The following is a 26,060-nucleotide window of genomic DNA, read 5'->3' as shown; positions in this document are numbered from 1 at the left end:
ATCGAATCGCACAAATAGGGCGTATTTTTAGACGGTTCTCCTCTGAGAAGACCTGTCAGACCTGTCCAGATGATCGCTGCTCGCTGGAATGAGCTGCCTGATGTTCATTCAACTGTAGTTCAGCACAGGATGAGTCATTCAGCTCCGCTGCTCTCACTGAGACACACCGGCCCATTTTTGTGTCTTAGAAATAGTGATAATAGTTTGCTGTTATAATAATAAGCTGTGGAAGAACACCGTTCCTGTTCTAACCACAACCGTAACACTACATACTACTAAGTCCTTATTTAAACATAAAGAGGGTGGGAATCTTGACCTGGATTACAGCTCAGTATTGTTCTGTTATTTCCCACATTTCTCACATTACACGTCTCATTTCACATCTATACACTTCTACTGAAAACATGACACAAAAGTAGATCTGTGGGAATGTGTCTTTATGTTTGGCTCAGTATAAACAGCCAGAAAGTATCTCACTAACTGAGCTGATAAATTCATGCATTTCCTGAAATGTTCAACCTCCTGCACAGACGCACTAATTTTTCTTTTCATACTTTATTTTTTCCCTTTTTTGAGGTTGTTTTCATATATGCAATTTACAGTTCGTAATTACAATAGTTTATAAACCAATTTTTGAAGTAGTTGAGCTTAGAGATGAACACAATAAGTTCACTAGAGAAAACAACTTCAGCATTCAAAATTTAAATAAAATTAAGAAAAGAAAAAAAAAATAATAATTTTAAAAATAATAATAAAAAGAAAGAATAGAATTAAAAAATGTAAAAAAAATTATAATAGTAACACATAGAAAAAAACGCACTTTTAGTTTTTGTATATCGCAGCTGTCCAGTGAAAACTATGCAGCTCCAAATTTGGTGATTTTGTATTTTTCTGATAAACTTGTCTATGTTACGACCCAGCTCGTAAAAGGAAAGAAAAAGCAAGATAAAACCAGATGTGTTTGGTAAAATAAAGTAATTTATTAACAAAGGAGCTTAGTTAGTTAATGCAAACAAAAATACGTGAGGCAGATGATGAGGAAGACGGGCTGGTGGGTGCTGTTGAAATCAAGGATATAAATATAACCAAAAGAGGGCTCTTAAAAATATAGCTACGACTAGTGTTGTCACGATACCAAAATTCTGACTTCGATACGATACCTTGCCTAAATATCTCGATACCGATACTGAAACGATACCACGGTAAAAATCTAAAACATCAGGAAAAGTAATAGAATAATAAATGACAGAACATGGAACTTTAAATTATTATTTTATTAATTAAAAAACCTTTAAATGTAAAAATGTATTCATTAAAAAAATGAAATGGCATGCAGTAATCTGATGTCCCCTGTACGTGAGGCTGTGATTTCTTTGATAGTTAACTACTATTTACATTTATTTTTTGCGTTTATATTTGCGTTGGGATAGATGGTTTTCACACGAGAGCGACACTATAGTACCTTTGATTTTATATAATCAAGTCAGTTTTATTTACAGTTTATATTGTAGCCAAAAACTCACAAATCACAAATTAGCTTTGTAGTTTTTAGGTCAGATTTTCACACCGTGGCTCTGAACCCTTATGATGTTTCTCTTCTTCCTAAAAATGTACTTATAATAAGTTGCTTTGGACAAAAACTAAATGATTTTAACTTAATAATCTGTATGTGTATTCACAGGTATTTGATCAAATTCCTCTCCAAACTGACTGATGACCAGGACGTGAACAAGATGACGCCTGGAAACATCGCGATTGTCCTCGGACCGAACCTGCTGTGGATGCACGACGAAGGGTGAGACAACACAAACGCATAGTGACAGTAGTTTACTGACTTTTATTGAGCAATATCAACAATATAAAATACAACGTTAAACTGGTTAATTTTCAAGGAGCTCATTTTCAAAATTCATTCAAGAAAAGGCTATAGAATCTGTTTTTTAGGAACTCATGTAGCAGACAGCCAGAGAAGAGAAGGACTCTGTAGCCACAGGGATTCTCTCATCGCAGCTCAGTTTCTCTATCTCATTTTTCTCAGTGGAGAATCTGAATATCTGCTAATATTCATGATGCTGCTTCGAGCTCAAAGTGCTAATAACAAAATGGCCAATAGGCACAAGGCTCCAACGTCTCCAGGAGACTATTTTATATCATAAAGTGCACTCATGATGATGATGATGAGTAAGCAATTTGGAAAGGGTGAAGGACACCTCCCTTACATCTCTGTGTAAATCTTATAAACTCTTTATCCCTCTCTAACTTTTAATTAGTAATTTAATGGCCAACATTTCCGAAATGGTTTTAATTTCCTCCTTTTTAATGCGTCTGTAATATCATGAAAATGTGCTCATCAGCGCCTGAGTGTAAATCCTAAATATGATCCTCCACGTCCCACCATTAAAAAGTCTCCGTCTCCTCTCTGTCCACAGCAGCAACATCACAGAGATGATGACCACGGTTTCCCTGCAGATCGTCGGCATCATCGAGCCCATCATCCAGCACGCCGACTGGTTCTTCCCTGGAGGTGAGGAGAGGAAATAGATTTTTATTCGGGAGGAAAATTGATTTCTTCACAAAATAAAACACTGAATTGTTTCTGCATCTCGTCCTTTTCTCAGAAATCGAGTTCAACGTCACGGGGAACTACGGAAGCCCGGTGCACACCAACCACAACGCCAACTACAGCTTGATGCCGTCTCCGGACATGGAGCAGATGGAGCGGAAGCAGAACGACCAGAGTCGGCGGCCGCTCAGCGTCGCCACGGACAACATGATGCTGGAGTTCTATAAGAAGGACGGGTACGACCGCTCTATCTCTCTCCGGGGATTACATTTCCAACACATTTAGATGCAGTTTTAGGGATTATAAGCAATCAACCAGTCACTGGAGCAGATTCAAGAAATAGTTTTTGGACATATTTTCTTTTTTGCCGAGTTAGACGAGAAGATTGATACCATTCTCAGACATGACAGTGGTATCGATCTTCTCATCTAACGCTCATCAAAAATAGCAAATGAGCTCCCAATTTTTTTTTTGCCAGAGCAGCTTTTGTTCAACTTCTGAATGTATATAAATACCTATATTTTCTCTCCTGGGATTACATATTTAACACATTTAGCTGCAATTTTGGGGATTATAAGCAATTGACCAGTCACTGGAGCAGGTTCAAGATGCGATACGATACGATACGATACGATACGATACGATACGATACGATACGATACGATACGATACGATATATGATATGATACAATACGATAAGATATATGATATATGATGTGATATGTTACGATATGTTACGATACAATACAATACGTTACAATATGATATATTATGATACGATACAATACGATATGATATGATATGATATACTGTATGTTATGATACGCTAAGTTTCGATACATTACGATATGATATGTTATGATACGATACAATACGATACGATTTATGATGTGATATGATATATGTTATGATACGATAAGTTACGATACGTTACGATATATATTATGATACGATACAATACGATACAATATGTTATGCTATGATACGATACGATATATGATATGATATAGGTTATGATACGATATGTTACGATACGTTAAGATGTGATACATTATAATACAATATGCGATACAATACAATACAATATGTTATGATATGATATGATACGATACGATACGTTACAATATGATACGCGATACAATAGAACTTAATTGTCAGTTTACACTGAAATTCATTTTGCATCATTAGGCAGTTCTGTTCGAGAAATGTATGTACAAGTTGTGTCTGTTACCGCATCTAAACGAGCTGCAAACATGAGCTCAGTATCCTTATAAAACGCAAAAAATGATTGTTAAACAACCCAGAACTGTGAGATAAAACTGCTCCAACAATCCAACAAAAAGTCAGAGGAAACTGGTCTTAAACCTCCCACACAATCATGTCACTCAATCAGCAGTCCTCTCTACCTCTGTGGTGTCCTTCCAGCTTCACTCAGGTTGGATCCTAACTGACAGCTCAACTGACAAGTTAGCTTTCATTTTTTTTTCCTGGACAAGGCCACTTCGAGGCACATAAAGTTTCTACATGACTGCCTTTTGACAGGGTCGGACATGTGAAGTAAGAGTAAGAAGAATTCCCCTTTGATTACACAAAGTTTCATGTGAGAGGTGACCTCAGTGAGAAGCTCAGTTTCACTGTGAGGTGGACAGAAAGAGAACACCGTATCACTCTTTATCTGCAGCCTGGAGGGGTAAGAAAGTGAGAAAAGAGAAAAGAGAGAGATGACATTTAGTCTGTGAAATGAGGAATCAGGCAATCCTCAAGCTGTGGAGGAGGATTAGCTGAAAATCAGTCAGTGGCTTTTCTTTCTCTTTTCTCTGTCTGTCTGTGTGTCTCTTTCTTTCATACACCCTCGGTCTTATCAGTCCCTGCGGCTAGACTAAGCCCTGCAGTCCTGGGACCACATGTAGCCCAGCTAATTAAACCTGGACCCAGCGTATGTGAGTGTTGGATCTGATCAATAGAGCTCAGCTTTCAATGGAAACACACTCTTCAGAACCAGCAGGCTCGGCACAGTGAAGCTGCCTTTCAAAGAGACGTTTTTATGTACAAAAGATTTTTAGATTTAGATCTGTACATACTCTGTTTCTACGTACCAAAAAGATAATTGATGTTTAGACACTAAAATCTGCAGCTCTTGGGAATCTGTCTGTGCACCGGCATGTGAAGAATAGAAATTACATAATTTCCCATCATTCTCAGGACCAGTTGAAGGACACACACTGCACTTACCCCAAAGAACGTATATTGATAAGAAGTCAATTATACGTTCCTTTGCAACGTCGGCTCCCAGCAGCAGAGCTACGTCTCCGCCATTTTGGACTGTAATCGAGTCGACTACCATAGTGACGCCAGTTAAACGTCCGCCTACAACGTGCCGTACAAAAATAAAACATACTTTTTTATGTCTAAATATGCATACTATTATAACTATTTACTTATTTATTTATTAAACTTTTTTGCCCGGCTTCTTCTCAGAGGAGCGATGGACATAAATGGAAGTTAGAAAAATCCAGCACACAGATTTTGAGAGCAATCTCGAACTTTTTCATGTCGAGGACCTCCAGAATCGATGTCCAATCGACCACAGACCATGGATGTTTAAGAGATTGTGTTCTGGTCTTTTGTCCTGTGTGTTAGTAAATAGCCTACAACTCCATTAAATTCTGTTTATGTCATGCTACTAGCACTACTAGCTACTGGCAGATAGCCGGTTGTTTGGGAACAGAGACGTTAATACATCCACCACGGTACAGACTTACTGCATACAGCTCATGGGTGTATTATAAGGCAATACAAGTGATGAATTACAGCCAATATATCCATTATTACAGCCGCATACAGCTAGCAGGAAGCTGGCAGAACCGGATATGTCATGTGAGCGTGCAAGGCGGTCCCGTGGGTCTAATGCACGTTCATTATGCCGAGGAAAATAACTCTGGATTCAGCTATTAGTTACTTTTAGGACATAATGATTTAAATGAGGGCTATTTAAGTGTTCATACTGGGAAGCTGATTTACCTGAAAAAGAAAATCTCTCTATACATCCATGACAATGGACTCATTGGCGTTTACAGTCCAAAATGGCGGCCAAGTTTCGCCTCTTTGCTTCTATTTTCTTTGCATACCTGGTCAGTGAGAATAATTTATAGGTAGTTTCTGGACATACAAGGCAGAAAAAAACTGCATAGTGTGTTTATTTTTAGAGATTTCTATCAGAGAAATTGTACTTAGCGCCACCCTCTCGTGTCAAAATGAGAAAAAATGCTGAACTCGAGGCTTCAAAACGGCAGTCCACAAACCAATGTCTGATGTCACGGTGATTACGTCCACTTCTTATTATGGTCTTCCCTCAAACTGTTAACACAGAGTTGGAAGCACACTATCATCTAAAAGATATTTGCACACTGTAGTGTTAATATTTCCTTTCATTGGAACCAAAACATTAACAGCCAGGGACCAAAAGAACTCAAATGAAGGGTGTCCACATACTTTTGGCCATAATATTGTAGTTGAATATTTAATTCTCAGCATGATGCATGAATGTACCAGACTAATTCTCACAATTTCTTCTAATTTTGGGGGGATTTTCCTGTATCCATTAGGGAAACTTTGACCTAATTAGCGCTAAAAGGAACGATCATTTCCTTTCTGGGTTTCGATGTGACTGGAGCACTTCAGGGAGAGCACATGTCACCCCTCAGATCACTCTCCTCATTACACTCAGCGTGACTCTCGTTCCCTTGCAGCCCCCCTGCCGACACGGCCTCCACATTCTGCTCCTCCATCTTGGCTCTCGTCTTTAAAAGTTCCTCCTGCCAAAGTTGCTCTGCTGCTTTGATAACAGTGCTGTTAATGAGCCCGGGGAGAGACTCTCTGTGTCCTCCGTGATCTTTACTCCCTGTCCTCATTGTGCTTGTCTCTGTCTTTAACTACGCAGCATTAGGAAGATACAAAGGTACAGTATAGATCCTTCCTCCCCCTCCGAGTCATCCTCTCATCGGTCTATTCATCATCTGTTCGTCTCAGCTGCACGTTGACAGGAAGTGTCGGTCGTTTGTCGTGTGTGTTTAACGCTCCAGTCAGGTCTGCCTGAAGTGACACACTTGGACTCCTATAGTTCAATGTCTCCAACACAGCGGGGTGACGAGGACAAAGCAGGCCTTTCTTTCTGTGTTTACTTAAGTAGCTTCTATCCGGCGCTGGATAGACTTGTTCAGCCTGTGAGGACAATAGCCTCTTGTTGTTTAGTCTTAGTCATAGATAACTTAGTTCCTGTTTCAATTTAAAGATCTACATTTTGGGAAATACACTTAATTGCTTTCTGCTAATGTCTGTACATTAAATATTAAGAAAGTGTTTTTGTTTAATTCACAACATTAAGCATGTGTTTACTGCGAGCGAAAAGTGACGCCGAGGGGTCTGACAAAGCGTCAGTAACGTGTTGGTTTTCAGGTCGTATGACCTCCTCATAAATGTGGACATGTGTTCCCGGCTTTGAGAAACGTATAGTAGGCTGTGTGAACCAATCGGGACGGAGACTTTTGACTTGAGTTAACTAGAGACGGCAATAGTAACTGGAAGTTAAAAAAACAAAACGGACCCAACACGACCTCCTCTCTACGCCAACCAGATAGAGCACGAGCAACACGACCTCCTCTCCACGTCAAACAGATAGAGCCAGAACAACACGACCTCCTCTCCACGCCAGATAGGTAGAGCCCGAATAAAGCGAATAAGGGTGTTTCCCAAAAAGTCAAACTAATCTTTTAGTTCAATTTTTAATGCCAAAGAGACGATAACGTCTACTTCTTGTTCATTTCATCCGAACTGCTCTTGTGTTGCAGTTCTCAAAAGATTTAACATCTCATCATACATCGTCACCCTGCAGGAGAACTGTAGATAAACTGTTGTTCTCTGTTCCTGCATGCTCAGGATCGTAAGCACCCCCATACAAGGCTGTGTAGGTGGAGTAGAGTGACCCTAGAGGCTGATCCAGGGTCAGGCCTCTTTCAATAATCCGTGTTAACCAGCCCTGTAATCGGTTCTGGGTGTGGAAACCTCCCCTGAACCCCACACCCACGCCCTCCCTTGATTTGATTGGCTGTGCATCTCTGTCCCACTGCAGCATGGGTGTCAGGGTGATGGACACTACTTGGGTGTCGCGCAGGGGCTCATCTTCTTCGCGTAAAACCTCTTCCACGCCACCGAGCGTGCACTCCACTTTCCCGCCCACTGACGCTCTCGTCCCCGAACAGACTGTTGGGGATTTCTCTGCCTCCCCCTCCCCCACCCCTCCTCCCACTAACAGCGACCGAGCCAGGTAAGGCTGTCGTGCCCCCCCCACCCCTCCTCCGTCCTCCTGTTTCACCACCCTTCCCGACACCTCACACACCTCCCACCTGCTGCTGCTGCTCCCTTCCTCCCCGCCCGCCGCGTGTGCTGCTGCGCCCTGCAACTGACACCAGAACAACGCCGTCTGCTCCACGTTTTCTTTCTGTTCTGTTCCCCCCCCCACGAAATGCTCGTCATCACCTCTGTGTGTCTCACCTCTGATGAAGCATGTCAAACTTTGTGATTGCTCTTTAAAGTGGAAGTGAAACGTTCAACCAAGTTAAGCTGGATACTAAATGGATTTCTACTCTAATGAACTATTATATAACAAACATGATACATGTCAACATTTAAAAGAAAAAAGCAGCTTTGTTTCGTCTTTCCTGCAGCTTTCGTGGTAATAGTTCATCAGAGTGGAAATCCATTTAGTAAACCAGCTTAACTTGGTTGAACGTTTCACTTCCACTTTAAGTTTCTTTTTCTTGTTGTTTATTTTATCATCTTTGAACTGTGTTGAGAATCAATTTTTCTGCTTGAGTGGTGTTTTTCACGTCTCTTTATGCTGGGTTTTTAACTAAATGTGGAGTTAAGTTCCTCCATAGTTCAGCTGCTGCACGTGCATGACTTGTATATCTTCTGTTTCTGTCATTAGTCCAAGCATCATTAACAGCATAACAGTCCATTGTCGCAAGGCGCTGCAATGGATGAGGTGACTTTTCTGTTTTATTTCAATTCTGTGATTTGAAACCCATGTAGCACCTACTCTTTATTTCCTCTGTGCTGTTCCCCCCTGGAGCCTTCTTTACCTCTCCCTCCTGACACAATAATTAATATTCCTCCCAAACTGATAAATCAATACCTCCCGCTGCTCTTAACCTCTAGATACTAATGAGTTCATCCACTTTAACAGCATTTCAGCCTCTGGAGACCAGCTCAATCCCCCATGAAACATTGACGTGTTTATCATTGCAGCTCAGACGATGCATCCTCCAATTGGTCGGACTCCTGTTACGCCTACCCCTCCCCCGAGGAGGAGAGGCCGCCTCCCCCTTACCCCTCTTCCTCCTCTTCCTCCTCTTCTTCCTCTTGCTCTTCCTACTCGCTCCCTCACCACCACTTCTACACCCGAGCACCTCCGTGTTTGCGTCCCGTCGCTCCCAACCCCGAGTCCGTGCCCCCCGGCCCGTCCCCTCCCTCACGCCGCTGCGGCTACAGCCCGCCCCCGCTCCCCCACCCCCTCTGCCCGTCCCCTCAGCCGCTTGACGTCAACTCCAACCCCAAACCCAGCTCCTTGCACCTGCCCAAACAGGCCTCACTGGCCGACGCTTCGCATGCGGCCCCGTCCGAAGCGAATGGCTCCACCCTTTACATCAAACCCCCGCTCGTTCTTACTCGCCACGATCTGTTCCTGGGCTCCCCCAAACCTCCCAACACCCCCCTATCTGCTCCCCCTCCATGGGCCGCCTGTGCCTGTAGCCGGGAGAGAGGAGCCAAGCTGACTAGGTAAATACAGAACCCCTCCTTTAACTTCCAACACAACTCACACACAGAAATGGAGAGATGAGGGAGGGATGATGTGAGGAGGAGAAACGGGGACGGGTGAGATTAAGATGCTCCTGACAAACCCACCCCCTCTTCTTTCTTCTTATTTATTGTGCATCCGTCAGTCATGGGAATTCTCTTTAGGAACGCCATTATCAGATCCATCTTTTAATATAATTGCCATGAACGCAATCCATAACTTTCCATGTTGCCAGGATATTCAGGAGGCGGTTGCCAGGCAACAAAGGAAATTCAAAGTGCATACCATTATAAGAAAAGTGGGCGTTAGATGAGTCATACCAGTGGGCCCAGTCAGCCCTGAGTGGTAGACTGAACAGAAAACAACACAATGTATGTTGATCAGCTAATGACATGTTTGATATTGAGCCCAGATGTGCATCGCTTCATCATCCATTCATGCCTCATCTGCTGAGAGTATAAACTGGTTTATGTTTTGACCTTCTTCTCATTGGCATTCTGGCTGCACTGCGCTGTAAAAGTAAAGAAAATCCATTAAGCCATTAGGGTTTATTTGGGATTTTTGAGCTGCTTCTGCTGCGCCGCAGTATAGACGACATGTTCGCCTGCAACGGTGGTCACTCAGGCAATTTGACATTGAAGTATGGGTGCTCTCATATTTTTTTATTTTAATATGCCAAGAGATTTATGGAAACAGGGTTGACGTGTTATTAAAGAGAGGCGGCTTGTAATTCCTGTGTGTGTTGTTTCTCCTTCACTGTGTGTCCTCAGTACTCTGAAGAACAAGGAGCTGTCTCCAGTGATCGGACAGAAGGGACTCCAGGGGACGATGACCTCTAGTGGACAATGTGATCACAGCCCTCTCACCCTGAGGAGAGGTAATGAAGCTGTGTGCTGATGAGGCATTCATGTTTTCTAACTGAAAGACATTTATTTTCATGTTATCCTCTTTTTTTTTTTTTTTTTTTACTTTGCTGGCTTCATCTATCTGTTAAAGGAATTCATTTTAAAAGCCACAGAGACATGCACCTCGTTATGTAAATATGCCAATTTAAAATGTCAGTCTCAAGTTTGAATAAGCCCAAGAGTCAGACCTGCAACACCTCGGTAAAAAAGTCAGAACTGAATGTTGTCATCCCGAACGACTTTACTGTCTTTCAGAGTTTTAGCAGATTCAGTTTTAGAGCTAGAGTGAAGGTACTGAAATCGTATGAAATTAGAAAACCTAAGGAATCCATTGGTACCAACCATGTCATACTAGCCTGTCAGGAAGGACGTTAAATAACGCTCCAAAGTTGGGCTAAATATTGGCGAGGAAAAACTGTTCAAAGGGGTCCCTTGACCTCTGACCTCCAGATGTGAATGTAAATGGGTTCTATGGGTACCCACGAGTCTCCCCTTTACAGACATGCCCACTTTATGATAATCACATGCAGTTTGGGGCAAGTCATAGTCAAGTCAGCACACTGACACACTGACAGCTGTTGTTGCCTGTTGGGCTGCAGTTTGCCATGTTATGATTTGAGCATATTGTTTTATGCTAAATGCAGTACCTATGAGGGTTTCTGGACAATATCTGTCATTGATTTGTGTTGTTAATTGATTTCCAATAATAAATATAGACATACATTTGCATGAAGCAGCATATTTTTCCCACTTCCATGTTGATAAGAGTATTAAATACTTGACAAATCTCTGTTTAATTTGCGATTAATCGTGAATAAATATTTTAATCGATTGACAGTCCTGATTTTTTTCCTCTTACACTGTCAGGGTTAAATATACAACATTTGCATAAAGCATCATATTTGTCCACTCCCATGTTGATTATTAAATACTTGACAAATCTAACTTTTAACTCTTTTAATCGATTAACAGCCTTAATTTATATATAACCTGGATCTATTTTTTTCTCTGCAGCAAAGAAGCTGGCCCCGATCCCCCCTAAAGTCCCGTACTGCCAGTCAGGAGCCATGTCGGACCAGTCGACAGGTCAACCGTCTCCAGTCAGCCTGTCGCCGACTCCTCCCAGCACCCCGTCCCCGTACAGCTTCAGCTACCCGCAGGGATACGCCACCATCGGCTCCCCGGGACAGATCCAGATGGCCACCACCCCGTCTCTCTCCTCTCCGCCCTCGCTGGCCGGGACTCTCACCAAGGCCAGGCCGACCCCCAAGCCGCCCCGGCAGAGGCCCAGCTTACCTCCTCCTCAGCCCCCCAGCACGCCCGGCACCAGTCCCCAGCCTCTGGACCACTCGACGGGCCTCCTGGATGGTTTGTCTCCCGGGGAAAGCATGTCCACAGGTAAGGTGTATAAAACACATTACAACAGTGTACATCTGGACTGGACTGTTGTATTCAAGTACAGCTTTGAGGTACTTTTAGCTATATGTCACTTTGTAATTTTATTAGATTTTCACAGAAAGTAATTGTCTTTTTACTCAGTTTCTGGACTTAATAATCTATTTATCTATTTATTTACCTCAACGTCACTCGTAAGTATGTTTTCGTCTAATTTTCCCCTCTTGTCGACTGCTCTTATTGTCTCACTTACAGCGGTATGAGCCGAGAGGTTCAGTGTGATTCTATGTGTGAGAGGGACTTTTAGGGTAAGCAGGAGTTCCTGTGCTAAAGCCTCACCCCCCCATCAGCCCCCTCCGATCCCTCCGCCATCCCAAAGATGGAGCCAGCTCGCAGTAGGGTGAGGTTGCCAGTAGACGCAGGTTTTGGATCAGGTTTCTATCTGATTCGCCGCTCCACAGCAGCCTCACTCTAGAGCCGCTCCTCACGTGCTGATACATGACTTCTCATTATGTTTATACCGACACTCAGCGGCTGTTCAGTCCAGCTTTAACCTCATTCTGTTGGCCTTTGCATGGTGGCTGAGACTGATGCGATGCATGGCTTACATGGGGCTGAACAGACCGGGGCAGACGCCACAAACCTCCAACCTTTTTCTGCCCTCAGGATTCCTACCCATAATGCCCTGCTCCAGCTGCCACCCCCTCATTCCCCCCTCACACTCCCGCTCCACTCCACGATGTTGTGCCTCACTGCCCACCGCTGTTCCTCAGTCAGCACACTTCCTGTCTGTGCAGTTGTTCATCACACATGTTACACTGCGGATGTCATCAAACCTATTTACCTATTAGCATCAAACTGAGGTCAATATGTTAGTTTATACACCAGTATAACTAACGACATTGATCTCGTGGTTTTGGGTTATGACAGCGAATTGATTAGTCTGAATCAGGTGTAACCAGTAGGGATGCACAATATCCACATTATTGCCAATTTCCAGTAAATCCTTTGCATCCAATACCGAAGTAACAATACTGATGATGATATAGATATTTGTTAATTTCATCGCAACTTTATCATTCAGAGGTTTTTTTTAATAATCATGCAGAGTAATACTCAACCTGTGAAAACAATTTCCTCTTTCTCTGGAAGCTTTTGAAAGTCTGAGTTTTGAGATTGAAACAAATATTTGGCAAGAAATCTGCATTATAAACTGTTTGAAAGATGAGGGCAGGAAATGACTCAATAAAGTAGAGCTGCAATGATTAATTGATAAATTGTGCTATTAAATTAATCTCTAACTATTTTGACAATTGATATGAGTGATTTTTTAAGAAAAAAAAAAGTCTAAATTCTCTGATTCCAGATTCTTAAATGTGAATATTTTCACATTTGAGGACGTCATCTCGGACTTTGGGAAACACTGATCCACATTTTCACAATTTTCTGACATTTTACAGACCAAACAACTAATTGATGAATCAAGAAAATGATAGACTAATCGATTAATCAACAATAAAAACAATCGTTAGTTGCAGCCGTACAATAAAGATATTACTCAGTTGCATTATGGGAATTGTAGGATCTAGTGTTTTTGAAGCTTGCCTCATGCTATAGAGACTGAAAGTCAGGATATTTCAGCCTCTGCAGAACCAATTTGACCATTATTTGTTTTTAATCTGACAACTTTATGGAAGCAATACTAAATTGCAAAAATTACATCAATTAAATGTAGAAATAATACATTTGTATTATTAATACAAAGAAAAGAAAGTAATAATAAAAATACATTTAATAAACAAATAAGTTAATAGAATTTTTTTTTTTTAATTTTTTTAATTCTATTCTTTCTTTTTATTATTATTCTTTTTTTCTTTTCTTAATTTTATTTCAATTTTGAATGCTGAAGTTGTTTTCTCTAGTGTATTTATCGGTTTGTCTCTAAGCTCAACTACTTAAAAAATTGGTTTATAAGCTATTGTAATTACCAACTTTAGTTTGCATATATGAAAACAACCTCGAAAACAGGGAAAAAATTAAGTATGAAAAAAAAATAATAATACAATTTTATTTTACATGTTTTCTGCAGCTGGTAGATCATTGAAAACAAGATTTCCTCCAGTGAAAACAACACAATTTAATATTTTAACATCACGCTGTCACCAGGTGCTGCCACATTTAAGTAGAAATAGTCTACATGTGAACTTATAATGCAATATACGTATGTATGCAGACATCCCTGTTGCATACTTTGGATATCGTGCACCCCTATCATGCATTATTTTTATTTATTCCTATGGTTTGACCTTATGATGACCCACCTGCTGTGTGTAACATCATCCAGCATCGATGAAGCCACATCTGGAATGATCTGTTTCACTCTACAACCTCTGTTTATTCTTAATATTTTATTTGTATTATCACTCATCCCCGTGTTTCTGCTCTGCACAGATTCTCTCTGCAACTTGGACATCCCCGTCATTGACGTGGAACTGGACGGTATTTTTGACTTTCCTCACATCTCCCCCTTCAGGAACTCAGTGGCGCTGCTCGAATCCACCAACAACAGAGCCGAGTCGGAGGAAGATTGCGAGAGCACGGCGCTATGACGCCACTGAGTCCCCCCACCCCCCCCTCCGCCTCATCCTCATCCTCATAATGTTAGCTGATTAAATGAAACACAACGCTGCACCATCTCGCTCAAAACCCCCCAACACACTCTGGATCTCATCGCCACGCCGACCCTGAGCAACTTGTAAAAACTTTGAGAAAATAACACCCAAAAAAAAAAAAGAAATCACACGAGGGAACGTTTGATCAGACACACAGTTTTATTTAATTTAATGTTTTATGTTTCTTTTGGCCTTATTTGATTCACTTGCAATATTGCCTTTAACTTCACACACGAGACTGGAAACAGGCCGCTGGGAGGAACGAGTGCTCGTCGTCATCGTCGCTGCTGCTTCTCATGAGTGAATTTTAAGAAGGAAGACCAACACGGTACCGTACATCTGTCCTGCCAACGCTTGCTTCTTCTTCTTTTGTTTATCTGCTCCCTCATTCCTCAGGGGTATCAGTTGAAATGCCTCGCTCTGGCACGTGGTGGCAACAACCCCGCCCACCCCCGATATTTCTGTCCCACCTGAGCGTTCACTGTGAGTGTGCCAGTATGTCGTGTGTGTGTGTTTATATGTGTTTGGTAATTGTACTGTATGATGATGTTGCACTGTTGGTGTCGTGGAGCATAAACAGGAATGCATGTTTTAGAGATTTTAGGAAAATAACTACGAGGTTGCAAAGAGGTTAAAAAACGCCCAATCACACTTTTCTCTCATCAATCACTGAATATTTATTGTTTATATTGTACAATTTCAGAGTATATGATACAAGTAACATTATAAATCAGATCAGATCATATTTTGTATCTACAGGAGAGCTATTAAAGACACCGTTTCCTCCAGATAGAACACAGTAGATGCTGTCAGGGAGCTGTTAAACATATGAGATACATATATAGGTACAAAAAGGAAGGGTTGTAAGCTCATTTTTCCATGTTGAGTCACTTCAGCTTCAAGAGCGTGGAGCTGAATCCACAGAGAGACTACGATGCCTGGAGTGTGCCACCAGAACATTTTCTCAAATTAATAATTATTAATGATTGTCCAGCTTGTTATATTTTGGCCAATCAGAGCTCCTGTTGCTGCTCTGTGGGTTTCTTTAAAGGTGTCCTGTGGAGTTTTCTTATAAAAGCCCAGACACACCAACCCGGCATCAGAGAACTAGCGGCGACGAAGGCCACCTGTTGCGTCGCCTCACATCGCCTTTGTTTTGGCTGATGAAGTTGCACTCGAACACATCGAATAACTCTCCACACCAGCAGGCGGCGGTAGTCTGTATTCATCATTCAAAAAGGGAAACAGGAAGACCGCGTTGTTATGATACGTACATGAAACAAAGCGTCGTTTGCCGACCATTTTCACACCACTCTCTCACCGCTTAGCTTCATTCCAGATGTTCATGTCGCTGTGAAAATATCCGTGTGTTGGAACGATCAGATGAGATGAAAAATGAGAAGAGCCTTCTGTTTTTCCTCTTGACTTTACTCGTTCGCTTGCTTTCCTCACTTCCGTTTCTCTTCTCGTGCACTGATTCATTTAAGCTGAACAGACGATCAGAGTGATTTCTTTCACCGACGAGCTCCGCTAGCAATTCAACACGCTGAATTGGGCAAAAAAACTCCGTCACGGGCAGATTAGAGCCGACGGTGCAGGACACACCGAGAAAACGAGGCAGACAGACGCTCACCGACGGCCCCAAACTGTCCAACAGCGATCACAAAATGGAACTTGCAAATGTTAAAGCAAGAAAGAAATGAATTGTGAGATGGAATATGATAGGAAGACACACAAGTCAGTGGAATAACAAAATGTAAAACTAAATAGCCTTTTTAGAATTAATTTTATTTTTAAATTTTTTAAATTAGATGATGAATTCAACAGATAGGAGCTTTAACCACCATTTAAAGTTGTTAGCAAACAGTTGATTATTTCTACATCCAGCAGATACAGAGCGACATTTCATTCATTGGGAGTCGTGTTTGTCTCCACCTGATGAATGTAAGTCCAATATTCTCTCTCTTTTAGCTCTGGTTTTGGTCTCCACCAACTCCTGAGGGAAATATCTGTCTCTTTAGCTGCTAAACGCTCCACTATGTTCACCAGCTAGTCTCTAACTGGGTCTGTTGGTAGTTTTTAGCTGCTTGCAACACTATGAGAGAAACCAAAACACTTAACAAAATAACGTATTAAATGATTACAATCAATCAGGTATAATTAATCCGATGGCACACTTCAGGCTCCATACATGACGACCTGTTACAAACATCATCTTTGGCAAGGCGTTGTTCAGCCGAGCGAGGCACTAGACTTAGTCGTCCTGCCCTGAGGTATAAAAACATCCCATCATATCATAACAAAGAGCTGAAAACTGTCAGAACAAAAGGTGCTATTTTTGTCAACAAAAAAAAAGAAGAAGCTGCAGCCTCAGTTGGCAAAAACAAGCGCACTTTTCTTTCTGACGGTGCAGTTTCAGTTCCCTCCCCCACTGCAGTTTATTACGGGAACCCTGTCTGATGATGCTGATATTTTTGGTCTATAGAGGCAAGTGCAAAGAAATGTGTATATGTGTTTATTTTGATGAGAGTATTTATACAGATATATTTCTGAATACTTTTTACTAGGTCTTGAAGAGTTGTGATTGTTTCCACTAACACATGAATCTCATCTGAGGATAAAAAACAATAACATTGAAACACGGGACCAGAGTTTCCCTGCTGTCGCATCGAAACCTTTTCAGGAATCAGGAGGTTTGAGAGAAAAACTTGAAAAATCAATAAAACCGGAGCAACGAGGTTTGCATACGACAGCAGCAGTTTGTTATTTGCCTTGAGGCGTCGTGACCTATACGGATATGAAAGATTTCGTCCTGAGAACATCCGCTAACACATGGCCTCAAAAGTCACTGTGCTGCTCTGCCATCCTCTTTCTTTAAAGTGCGATATTATTCACAGGACTTCTGTAAATACCTCTGTACATACATGTTCTGTATATAGTGGCAGGGGAGAAATTTAAATAAATATATATATATATAGAGATATATATGAAAATATTGTATTGAAAAATATAAATGACGAACATTATAACATTATATTGTACATATAATATTATAATGTTACTGGTTCTAGCACAATATTGCCACATTCACACAAAATAACATCAAGTAAAAACATAACGTATGCTCAAGGTTAAAGCTAGTTTGTAGATTTTCTAAATAAAACTGCTGATAGTGCTTGTTGCAGAATTAACCTCTTGAACCCTGATTGTAGCTTTACAGTTAGAAGACCACGATGTTTAATAATGTTTATGCTGTACATGCTTGTTCCAACACGTCACTGCAGCTACATTACATTTAACGGAAAATTGTCCCGTGCGTCATTTTATACATTTTTCAACGGTGCAACCTGGCGTATTTGATATTTCTAAAAATGTTGGGATCTTGTTCAGAATTTAAAATATTTTTTTTTGTGGGTTTGCACAACGTTTGTCCAGCTGTAACGACGGATCAGTCGCAGGGTTTAAGAGGTTAAAAGAAACTCTGCAGGGAAACTGCTGCATCGCTGTCTTTTAGTTTGACTGACAGCAGATAACGAATCTCCTCCGTTCAACAACGTGACTGAAAAACAAAAATATTTACAGTTATTGTCCTCCATATTAAATATAAGATAGATGTTAAATAACGTAAAATTAGAACATGCAAAAAAAAAGCAGAAAAACTACAGGACGTTTAGGGCTGCGAGTCGACTAACGATTATATTAATTATCAATAATCTGCCAGTTATTTTCGTAATTGTTTGTAGGGATGCACCGATCTGATACCGATACCTGGGTTTTGGGTATCAGCTGATACCGAGTACCGATCCGATACCGGTGTTGTGACTGTGATTGGAATCATTCTTTAAAGGTCCCATATTGTGCTCATTTTCAGGTTCATACTTTCGTATTTTATGTTTCTACTAGAACATGTTTACATGCTGTAATGTTAAAAAAAAAAACTTTATGTTTCTCACGATAGTCTGCCTGTATATACCTGTATTTACTCTCAGAATTACGTTGCTAGGCAACAGCTTCGGTCCATGTTTTACTTCCTGTCAGCTGATGTCGTTCACATACACCGCAGCAGGAAATAAACCAGGACACATGTTGGGACGGCTTGTTTCAGAAGCACAGTTTCTGAATACGGGCTGTGTGTATTTCTCTGTGGATACTTTCTCAGTATTTATACAGCACTTAAACCTACTTTATGATTTAAAAGACATGAAAATCTCACCTTTTTTTTTTACAATATGGGACCTTTAATGTGTAAGAAGACAACACCAGGCTGGACTTAAACATTTGCTTTACTAACTTTGTTAAACTAAATGTAACAAATTAAAAGACATAGATATACATTCAGGGAATTATTTATTATTAAAATAATAAATTGTAGAGCAGCAATTTGGCAAAAAAATCTTCAAAATTAACAGGAATTACAATTGAAGTGTAAACCTTTTTAATGCAGCAACAAATTGGTACAAATGTACACAGGAATTCAAATTCCAGTATGTAATTTATATGGTATATAAACATAGAATTTAATTTAATTACTTAAAAGTAAAAGATATCCGATCCGGTATCAGTATCGGTGCATCCCTAATTATCTGGTCTATAGCCCAAGGAAATGTTTGGTTTTAAAAATGATGTTTAACGGTTAATCAGTTATCAAAATAGTTTCGTATTAATTTTCCGTCAATCAAATAATCTATTAATCTAATATAATTCATTATTCAATCAGATCCTCCAGCTGAAATCAATACAGCACGAAATGCTGTCACAAGTATTTATCATTTTAAACTTAACGCTGACCACAAAACAGTTTTTTATAAAAGTTATTGTTAGAATTTGGCCGTGCTGAGGTGAATGGTCCGTCCTGTCTGTGTCTGGATTTTCTGTGTTACAATGTGCTGCTCTTCGTTTTGTACTAAAAGGGTCTCAGATTAAGGCTTGTATATACAGTATTCATCAACTTTATTAACAATAACCCTGTCGAGCAGAGACAGTCGGGAGAAAGTGACTCCAGTATTACAGCTTTTGCAAGCATGCCCTTTGAGCACTGAAAGGCCTTTTTTTACATGAATAGGTGGAATGTACCGGTGATAGACGATGTTCACCTCGTAGGCTGTGATGAAGGCGGATTGTGTGTGTTGTAGACAAAGTAAAAGAGGGTGGTGGGGTATTTGGTAAAAAGTGTTATGACCAATTTTAGGGAGGGAGGTGTGGGGGGGCGTTTAATTCAACATTGTCCTGTGTGAAACTCGGCAGCATGCTTTTTAACCATGCCTATGAAATGTGTCTCATCTTTGGTCCTATATAAATGTGCTTGTATTTATTTTTTATAAGTGAATAGATCGACCTTTATAAAAGAAGAGTAATTCAGTGACCTTTTTTAGTCAAACTCTCCACCGACTCTGCCAACATTCATGATTTTTCACCATCTGTGTTCCATTAATTCAGTATGTTTCACCCCCTTTTTATCTATAGCAAATAAGAAAAAGCACATCTGGCTCAGAACCACTGTCAGGAAATCAATCAGCTAGCACGATGGGAGAGAAGACTGTTTGTGCCCAGAATACTGCAATGAAAAGTTCCTGTGACTTTACACTGAAATCACACAGCAAAACAAGAAAATAACGTGGCGCATACAGGTTTGTTTTTAATCGTTCTGTTTGTAGAGTACACTGTGGTGCATGCAGCCATTGCAAGGACATCTTTCAAAAATCATCTTTTCTTTTTGCTTAAGTTCCAAGTAATGGGGGCCAAAAATAAAAAGGGAACACAAAAAGTGATCAAGGAATCTTTTTAAGAAGTTCTTTGTGTCAAACTGTCGTGACGCTGTGGACTCTTTAAAGTTTGGAGTAAAGAGGAAATGCCTTTTCTTGAATGCTATCTCCCAGTGGAACACAGTGTACAGTAAGATAGATATAAAATTAACCTCATCCGAATGTTGAAAAACTATTAAAAATGTTTTTATATTACTTGGATTTTCTGTGCTTTTGTTGTAAATGTGGTGTTTAATGTTATTTCACTCAAATATGCTTTATATATAAAGCCATTTGGAAGAAAAAGAAGCAACAACAAAACCCAGAAAGATGCTTCAGGTCATTAAATGTTGGTATAAAACTGTCGCAGTGATTTCTCTCTGCGAGGACGTCTTCAGTCACATGACCCAAGGTGGTTTAGTGAAGGCCAAACACATTCTGCAGAGGCATAAAACACTTGATTACATTTTTGAATTGCAAGGTAAATCACAATGTCAAGTGTCTGACAGTGACGGCGCTGAAACGCTTTTGACCTGAAGATTCATCCTCTGGGGAACATGAGTGTCTGTGCAAAATAAAAACATGATGACAATCCATCCAATACTTTTTCAAATTCGTTTTAACGCCACTATTTTCTTACACATTACACATTAACACAACATGAGATTTTTAGTTTGTAGCGGATTCAGTTTTAAAGATACTGGTATCATATCAAACTCGTTGTGAAGGAGGTTAAATAACGCTCCAAACTTACGCTAAATTTTGTAGAGGAAAAACTGTCATGGCCATTTTCAAAGGGGTCCCTTGACCTCTGACCTCCAGATATGTGAATGTAAATGGATTCTATGGGTACCCATGAGTCTCCCCTTTACAGACATGCCCACTTTATGATAATCACATGCAGTTTGGGGCAAGTCATAGTCAAGTCAGCACACTGACACACTGACAGCTGTTGTTGCCTGTTGGGCTGCAGTTTGACATGTTATGATTTTAGCATATTTCTTATGCTAAATGCAGTACCTGTGAGGGTTTCTGGACAATATCTGTCATTGTTTTGTGTTCTTAATTGATTTCCAATAATAAATATATACATACATTTGTGAAAATCAAGCATATTTGTCCACTCCCATGTTGATAAGAGTATTAAATACTTGAAAAATCTCCCTTTAAGGTACATTTAGAACAGATAAAAAAGGTGAGATTAATCGCGATTAGATATTTTAATCGATTGACAGCCCTACTAAAAACCTATGATGAAGGTTTAATAATAAGATTCCTCACCTTTGACCTTTTGTCCGAAGCATTAAATTGTGTTGAGGCTGCTGCGTCTGGCTCGTCCTGTTAATCAGAATACAACACATCAAAGTGTGACTTTCCTGCCTTTGCTTCTTTCTTATCAATGCATTGATTCATGTCAGAAATTAACACAATTATTTTAAAGTCTGATAACTCAGCTGAAATGCTTTGTGAGTATTCATCATACGCCTCTTACCAAAGTCCATGCTGATGTTTAACGGTGAGTTGTACATCTGGAGGTATTGCTGTGGAGTCAGGAGCTCGTCTCGGGTCAAAAGCTTGTTGAGAACCTCCTGAGGGACGATCAGCTCCGGAGACTTATCCAGCACTGACGTAGGAACACCCTTCAGAGAAAATCTAGTTCATAAACTTCCTTTATTTGATGGTAATAGAACAGAATAACCTGGAGATATATACAGGTATATATCTATAAAAGAGAACACACCTTCTTAGATATCTCCAGGTGTTCACCCAGCTTCTGCAGCACTGACAGGACCGTACAAACCAGAGTCTCCGTGCTCTCTTCCTCTTCCTCCAGTCCCTTAGTCCCAGAGTCCCCGGGCCCCCGATCTGCACCGAGCACCTTCAGTCAACAACATCAGACACTCAGTGAAACAATACTCATGCATACACGTTATAACTCATAAGGAAAACACACAGACGGGTGACAAATTAGACAGAAAACCCTGAATAAATGTGTGGAAAAACATATTAAATTTGTCACCCATCTGTATCTGCCTCATATTAATTCAACGTCAAAGAGCAGAAGTAAAGATAAAAAGCAAACCTTGTAGCTCCACTGTTGGAACAGCCGGCTTTGAGGGTTATGTACCACAAACACAACCTTGGAAGCTTCCACCAACGCTCTAAAAAGAGATGTAAAAATAATGTGTATGGATTCATATACAGTATTTAACAGTAACAAGCTGAATGGAAGGGATTTTTAGACTTTTCTCTACTCTACAGTGACCTCATGAGGATGTACATGGACATAGTTACACATGTGGGAAGACAGAAACAAAGTAAGCTGTAAAGCACTTTGTAACTTTGATACATTACAAATAGTTTGTTTTATTTATTTATTTATTTATTATTACTATTATTATTATTATATCTGTGCACAAGGCTAAGACAAAAAAGACAAAGTTTTGAAATGTTTCCAGCCTTGGAAAATAATAGGAAAAGCTCATTAGTCATTTAAAGGCTACTTATTGTGAGTGCAGGCAGTCATTTTAAGACCCTGAGCTTGCACATTATACAGTATGTACACATCATCATAAGTTGTTATTATAATTATGTAAGATTAACGTCCAAGTGGCAAACTTTTAACTTCCTAAAATCCACAGATCTTTATTTTAGTGGGAATCCAGTTTCCAAAAACAACAAATAGGTGTATTTTTTTTGGATAAAATGATGCACAGAATATATCTACAATATTTCCATTTAAATATTTTACTCATTGGAAGAAGATAATATAGTATGTGATATATATATTGTTAGTGAGAAATAAGATTATTATTCCAACCTTAAAATAAGGGGGGATAGTGGATGTTAAGGGGTATTTTACAGTACTATGCACTTCATTATATCCAACACTGCATCATGGTATTTATGTGTAGAAGAAGAAAGCATCATTACCCGTCTGGCTGTTGTTGAATGTCGTTCAGGTCTTTCAAAACAGAAAGCAGAACGTCCCTAGATGACTGGAAGAGAGCCACACAGAGAACGTTTAGTGCACCATCTCACACAACACATCTTCATCACAGATCAACAGTAAAACTCACTTCAACGACATGCAGCAGACAGGATGGATAAATTAGCAGCAGGCCCGTCATAGGATCCCATATATGCTGTTTACATATCTGGAAGCTGAGTTTTCCGTAATGACCTGTGTGGAAACAAACAACAGAAACAGACGAATGAGAAACAGAGCAGCCTGACAACATGCAGCTCTGTTGTCAACACATAGTTTCAGCCTTTGTGGGACTTTTATTGTGGACTTTGAAAAGCAGCAACCACAAAAAGCTCTTTCAAGGACGCCCTGCAGACTCTGTCACATAAAGAAAGCTATAAAATCACACAAACAAGGGAAACAAGACTGCCTTTCGCTACTCTGTTAACAACTGCAGCACATTTTTGTGATTGTGATTTGTAACATCCTTCATTTCCCCTGAAGGAAATCAGGATTCAATTAGTAAAAGGTGATTAGTTCATTGATTAAAATGAAGGGATCTTGTCAGTGGAATAGCAATGACTTATTATCAAGCACCGAGCTATTGTGCTGTCGGTCTTTGTAGCTCTAAAGGTAATTGCTGGCTGACCTCCCAGTTCTTTCCTGTCAGCAAGATCGTGGGGGAGCCGAGAAACCACTATCAGCCGCTGTAGCACGATCCTCTGTAGAAGAGACGACAACGAAAAGTCTTAGAAAACCTGCAGAGGGACAAGAGAAAGTCCTGCAGGGTGCTCTGTCACATATTACACACATACAGGTAGGAACATACGTGCACAAAGGGAGGATAAAGTTCAGTATATAAGGAGTTGTTTGACATATTACATTTATTTATCTTAGAATTCAAGAGTAAAACAATCATCATTGGGTTGTTACCCAATCTTACATGTACCAGCATTGTTTTTAGCATTTCATCATGAAATAGCCAATTGAATAAAGGCTTTTTATATTTTTTTGCCAGAAGAGTGCCTTGGACTCCCCCCTTTTTTGAATCATCATTTTACTTTCAATTCCTCTCCTCTTATCTGCAATTGAATACAAACCATATCTTCTTCCAGATCCTTCCTCTGTGCCATAACCTGGTGAAATAAACTAGTCCCAGTTTTCTCCTCTGTCTGATCCTCTGCTGTCATTTCCTCCATCTTACTTTCTCTAAGTCCAACTCAAGCACTGAGTGAGTGAAGCTTTAGCCCTCAGTGTTTATAAAAGCTTATATCCTAGAGACCTATTGTTCCCCAGATGCTATAAAACGAAACCTGCTGTGCTCTGATGTAGATGCAGATATATGTATACACACACGGTGAACACATGAGCCAATCCCAGGCCAGGAAAGCCTTGTAGTTCAGGTAATGAAAACCAATAAGAAGAAGAGTAGGAGGTGTACATACCATTACCAAATACATGTTTAGTGTGCTATTAGTGTACTTATTTTAAACTTAAAATAAGAGAGTATACTTTTTATGTACTTATCAGAGATATACTATACTTAGCTTATACTCCCTTATAAAAAGAAGTATACTTCGAGTTTATTTTATGAAGTTAACTTAAGGATAGTTCAAGTATATTCCTAAGTATATTTCATGTAATAAGTATACTAATATCAATGTATGTTTGAGAAGGTTCTCAGTCATCCAGGTCATGGTATCCGAGTAAGGGTTAAATCAACCGCAACTGGACTTGGTTTAGGCTCTTTTCAAGAACCTAAACCAAGTTCAGTTGCGGCTGATTTAACCCTTACCCGAATATCACTAGTACTAGTACTAGTGATATACTTGTAAGTGTACTAATTACTTACTTCTTGAGACTAAATTGGCCCACTTTTTAGTTTATAAATATACTTTTAAGTATACTTTAAATAGAAGAGTAGTAAACATTGAGTACACAACTAGTTTACATCCAAGTTGTATTTTGTACTGCAACTATAATATGAACAATACTACAAGTGAACTTATAGGTATACTGTAGTCATATTATTTCTTTATATTAATCTTGTCTCTAGGTGGAGGCTTCAGATAAGCCCAGTGTTTTTTTTGCCTCTTCCTGCACTTTATATTATTCATTTATTTATTTATTATGTTGTATAGTCTTAAATTGTGCAAAATAAATAAACAATACTGTAAGTTTACTATTATAAACTTTTAGTTAAACTATTAGTTTAATAGTTTTTACTGCAAGTATACTTGTAAGTTTTCTGAAGTGAACTTATTAGCCAAATATACTTATACCTTTCTGTATACTTCAGTATAAGCCAAGTACAGGCTACTTGGACTTAGCTAGTCATAGCTAACACTATAGCTGGATAAGTCTCCAGCAGGGCTCTCCAGCACAAACCTCTCTTATTTCCCCGAGAAACACATCAGACATGGTCACTGTGTTGCTTTCTTCCTCCTGCTTCCTCAAGAAAAGCTCCTGATTTACTGTGAAGTAGTTAAAGTAAAGTTAGCTCAGTTAGCTAACTAGTTTGTTTTGGTGGTCTCCTCCTTCTCTCTGATGGGTTACCATGACAACCTCTACCAGTTACCATGACAACCCATATCAGTTAACGGAACGAGTACATTCAAACGGACGAGGCTTCACACTTTGACTGTCGAGCAGCTCTTCCACAAGAGGCGCTACGTTTTGTATGAACGTATACTATCGCTATCTGATAGTAAAGTGTCTTTCGTCCATTTGAATTTACCCGTTCGTTAACTGATATAGAAACTAAACATTGTCTTCAAGCAGCAAGATCGCTTTTAATATTATAAGAAATAAATAGTTAGCGCTTCACCATGTTATAGCATCGGGGGTATAGCTCAGTGGTAGAGCATTTGACTGCAGATCAAGAGGTCCCCGGTTCAAATCCGGGTGCCCCCTCTTTTCTGAACCACAATAACGTTTATTTTCGTTTTACTAACATATAA

The 26,060-nt window shown here is 39.9% G+C and overlaps 2 protein-coding genes and 1 non-coding gene across 9 annotated transcripts in view; 2 read left to right on the top strand and 1 right to left on the bottom strand.

The window, feature by feature from the left end:
- LOC119479560 (rho GTPase-activating protein 44-like) overlaps positions 1 to 15,572 on the top strand; it is a 76,183-nt gene extending 60,611 nt beyond the window's left edge. For 2 of the 6 annotated variants that reach the window (XM_037755320.1, XM_037755319.1), the window contains exons 14-21: positions 1,682 to 1,795; positions 2,430 to 2,524; positions 2,619 to 2,799; positions 6,504 to 6,521; positions 7,692 to 7,886; positions 10,190 to 10,296; positions 11,339 to 11,722; positions 14,171 to 15,572. In XM_037755320.1, the coding sequence (XP_037611248.1) occupies positions 1,682 to 1,795; positions 2,430 to 2,524; positions 2,619 to 2,799; positions 6,504 to 6,521; positions 7,692 to 7,886; positions 10,190 to 10,296; positions 11,339 to 11,722; positions 14,171 to 14,328 (1,252 nt within the window). In that variant the 3' untranslated portion in view covers positions 14,329 to 15,572. Of the gene's footprint in view, positions 1 to 1,681; positions 1,796 to 2,429; positions 2,525 to 2,618; positions 2,800 to 6,503; positions 6,522 to 7,691; positions 7,887 to 8,869; positions 9,401 to 10,189; positions 10,297 to 11,338; positions 11,723 to 11,974; positions 12,028 to 14,170 lie in introns of all 6 variants that reach the window. The other 4 variants (XM_037755324.1, XM_037755321.1, XM_037755322.1 and 1 more) reach the window with 4 other exon arrangements.
- Positions 15,573 to 19,813: 4,241 nt separating this feature from the next.
- Positions 19,814 to 25,653, bottom strand: LOC119479615 (testis-expressed protein 47). 2 transcript variants are annotated; one of them, XM_037755407.1, is made up of 9 exons: positions 25,489 to 25,653; positions 23,750 to 23,822; positions 23,213 to 23,316; positions 23,067 to 23,131; positions 22,216 to 22,294; positions 21,874 to 22,011; positions 21,625 to 21,772; positions 21,414 to 21,470; positions 19,814 to 20,570 (listed from the first exon to the last, which is right to left on the bottom strand). In XM_037755407.1, the coding sequence occupies exons 1-8, from the start codon at positions 25,519 to 25,521 to the stop codon at positions 21,436 to 21,438; spliced, it is 675 nt and encodes a 224-aa protein (XP_037611335.1). In that variant the 5' UTR covers positions 25,522 to 25,653; the 3' UTR covers positions 19,814 to 20,570; positions 21,414 to 21,435. The 2 variants fall into 2 exon arrangements, with proteins under 2 accessions (XP_037611335.1, XP_037611334.1); XM_037755406.1 differs by lacking the exon at positions 25,489 to 25,653 and adding an exon at positions 24,201 to 24,548.
- A 288-nt stretch (positions 25,654 to 25,941) lies between these two features.
- trnac-gca lies at positions 25,942 to 26,013 on the top strand. The gene has a single exon. It is a non-coding gene; the product is annotated as a tRNA-Cys (tRNA).
- Positions 26,014 to 26,060: the final 47 nt, after the last annotated feature.

This window comes from Sebastes umbrosus, chromosome 20 (genome assembly GCF_015220745.1).
Source record: "Sebastes umbrosus isolate fSebUmb1 chromosome 20, fSebUmb1.pri, whole genome shotgun sequence".
Classification (NCBI taxonomy): Eukaryota; Metazoa; Chordata; class Actinopteri; order Perciformes; family Sebastidae; genus Sebastes; species Sebastes umbrosus.
This window is presented reverse-complemented; position numbering and strand designations above follow the sequence as displayed.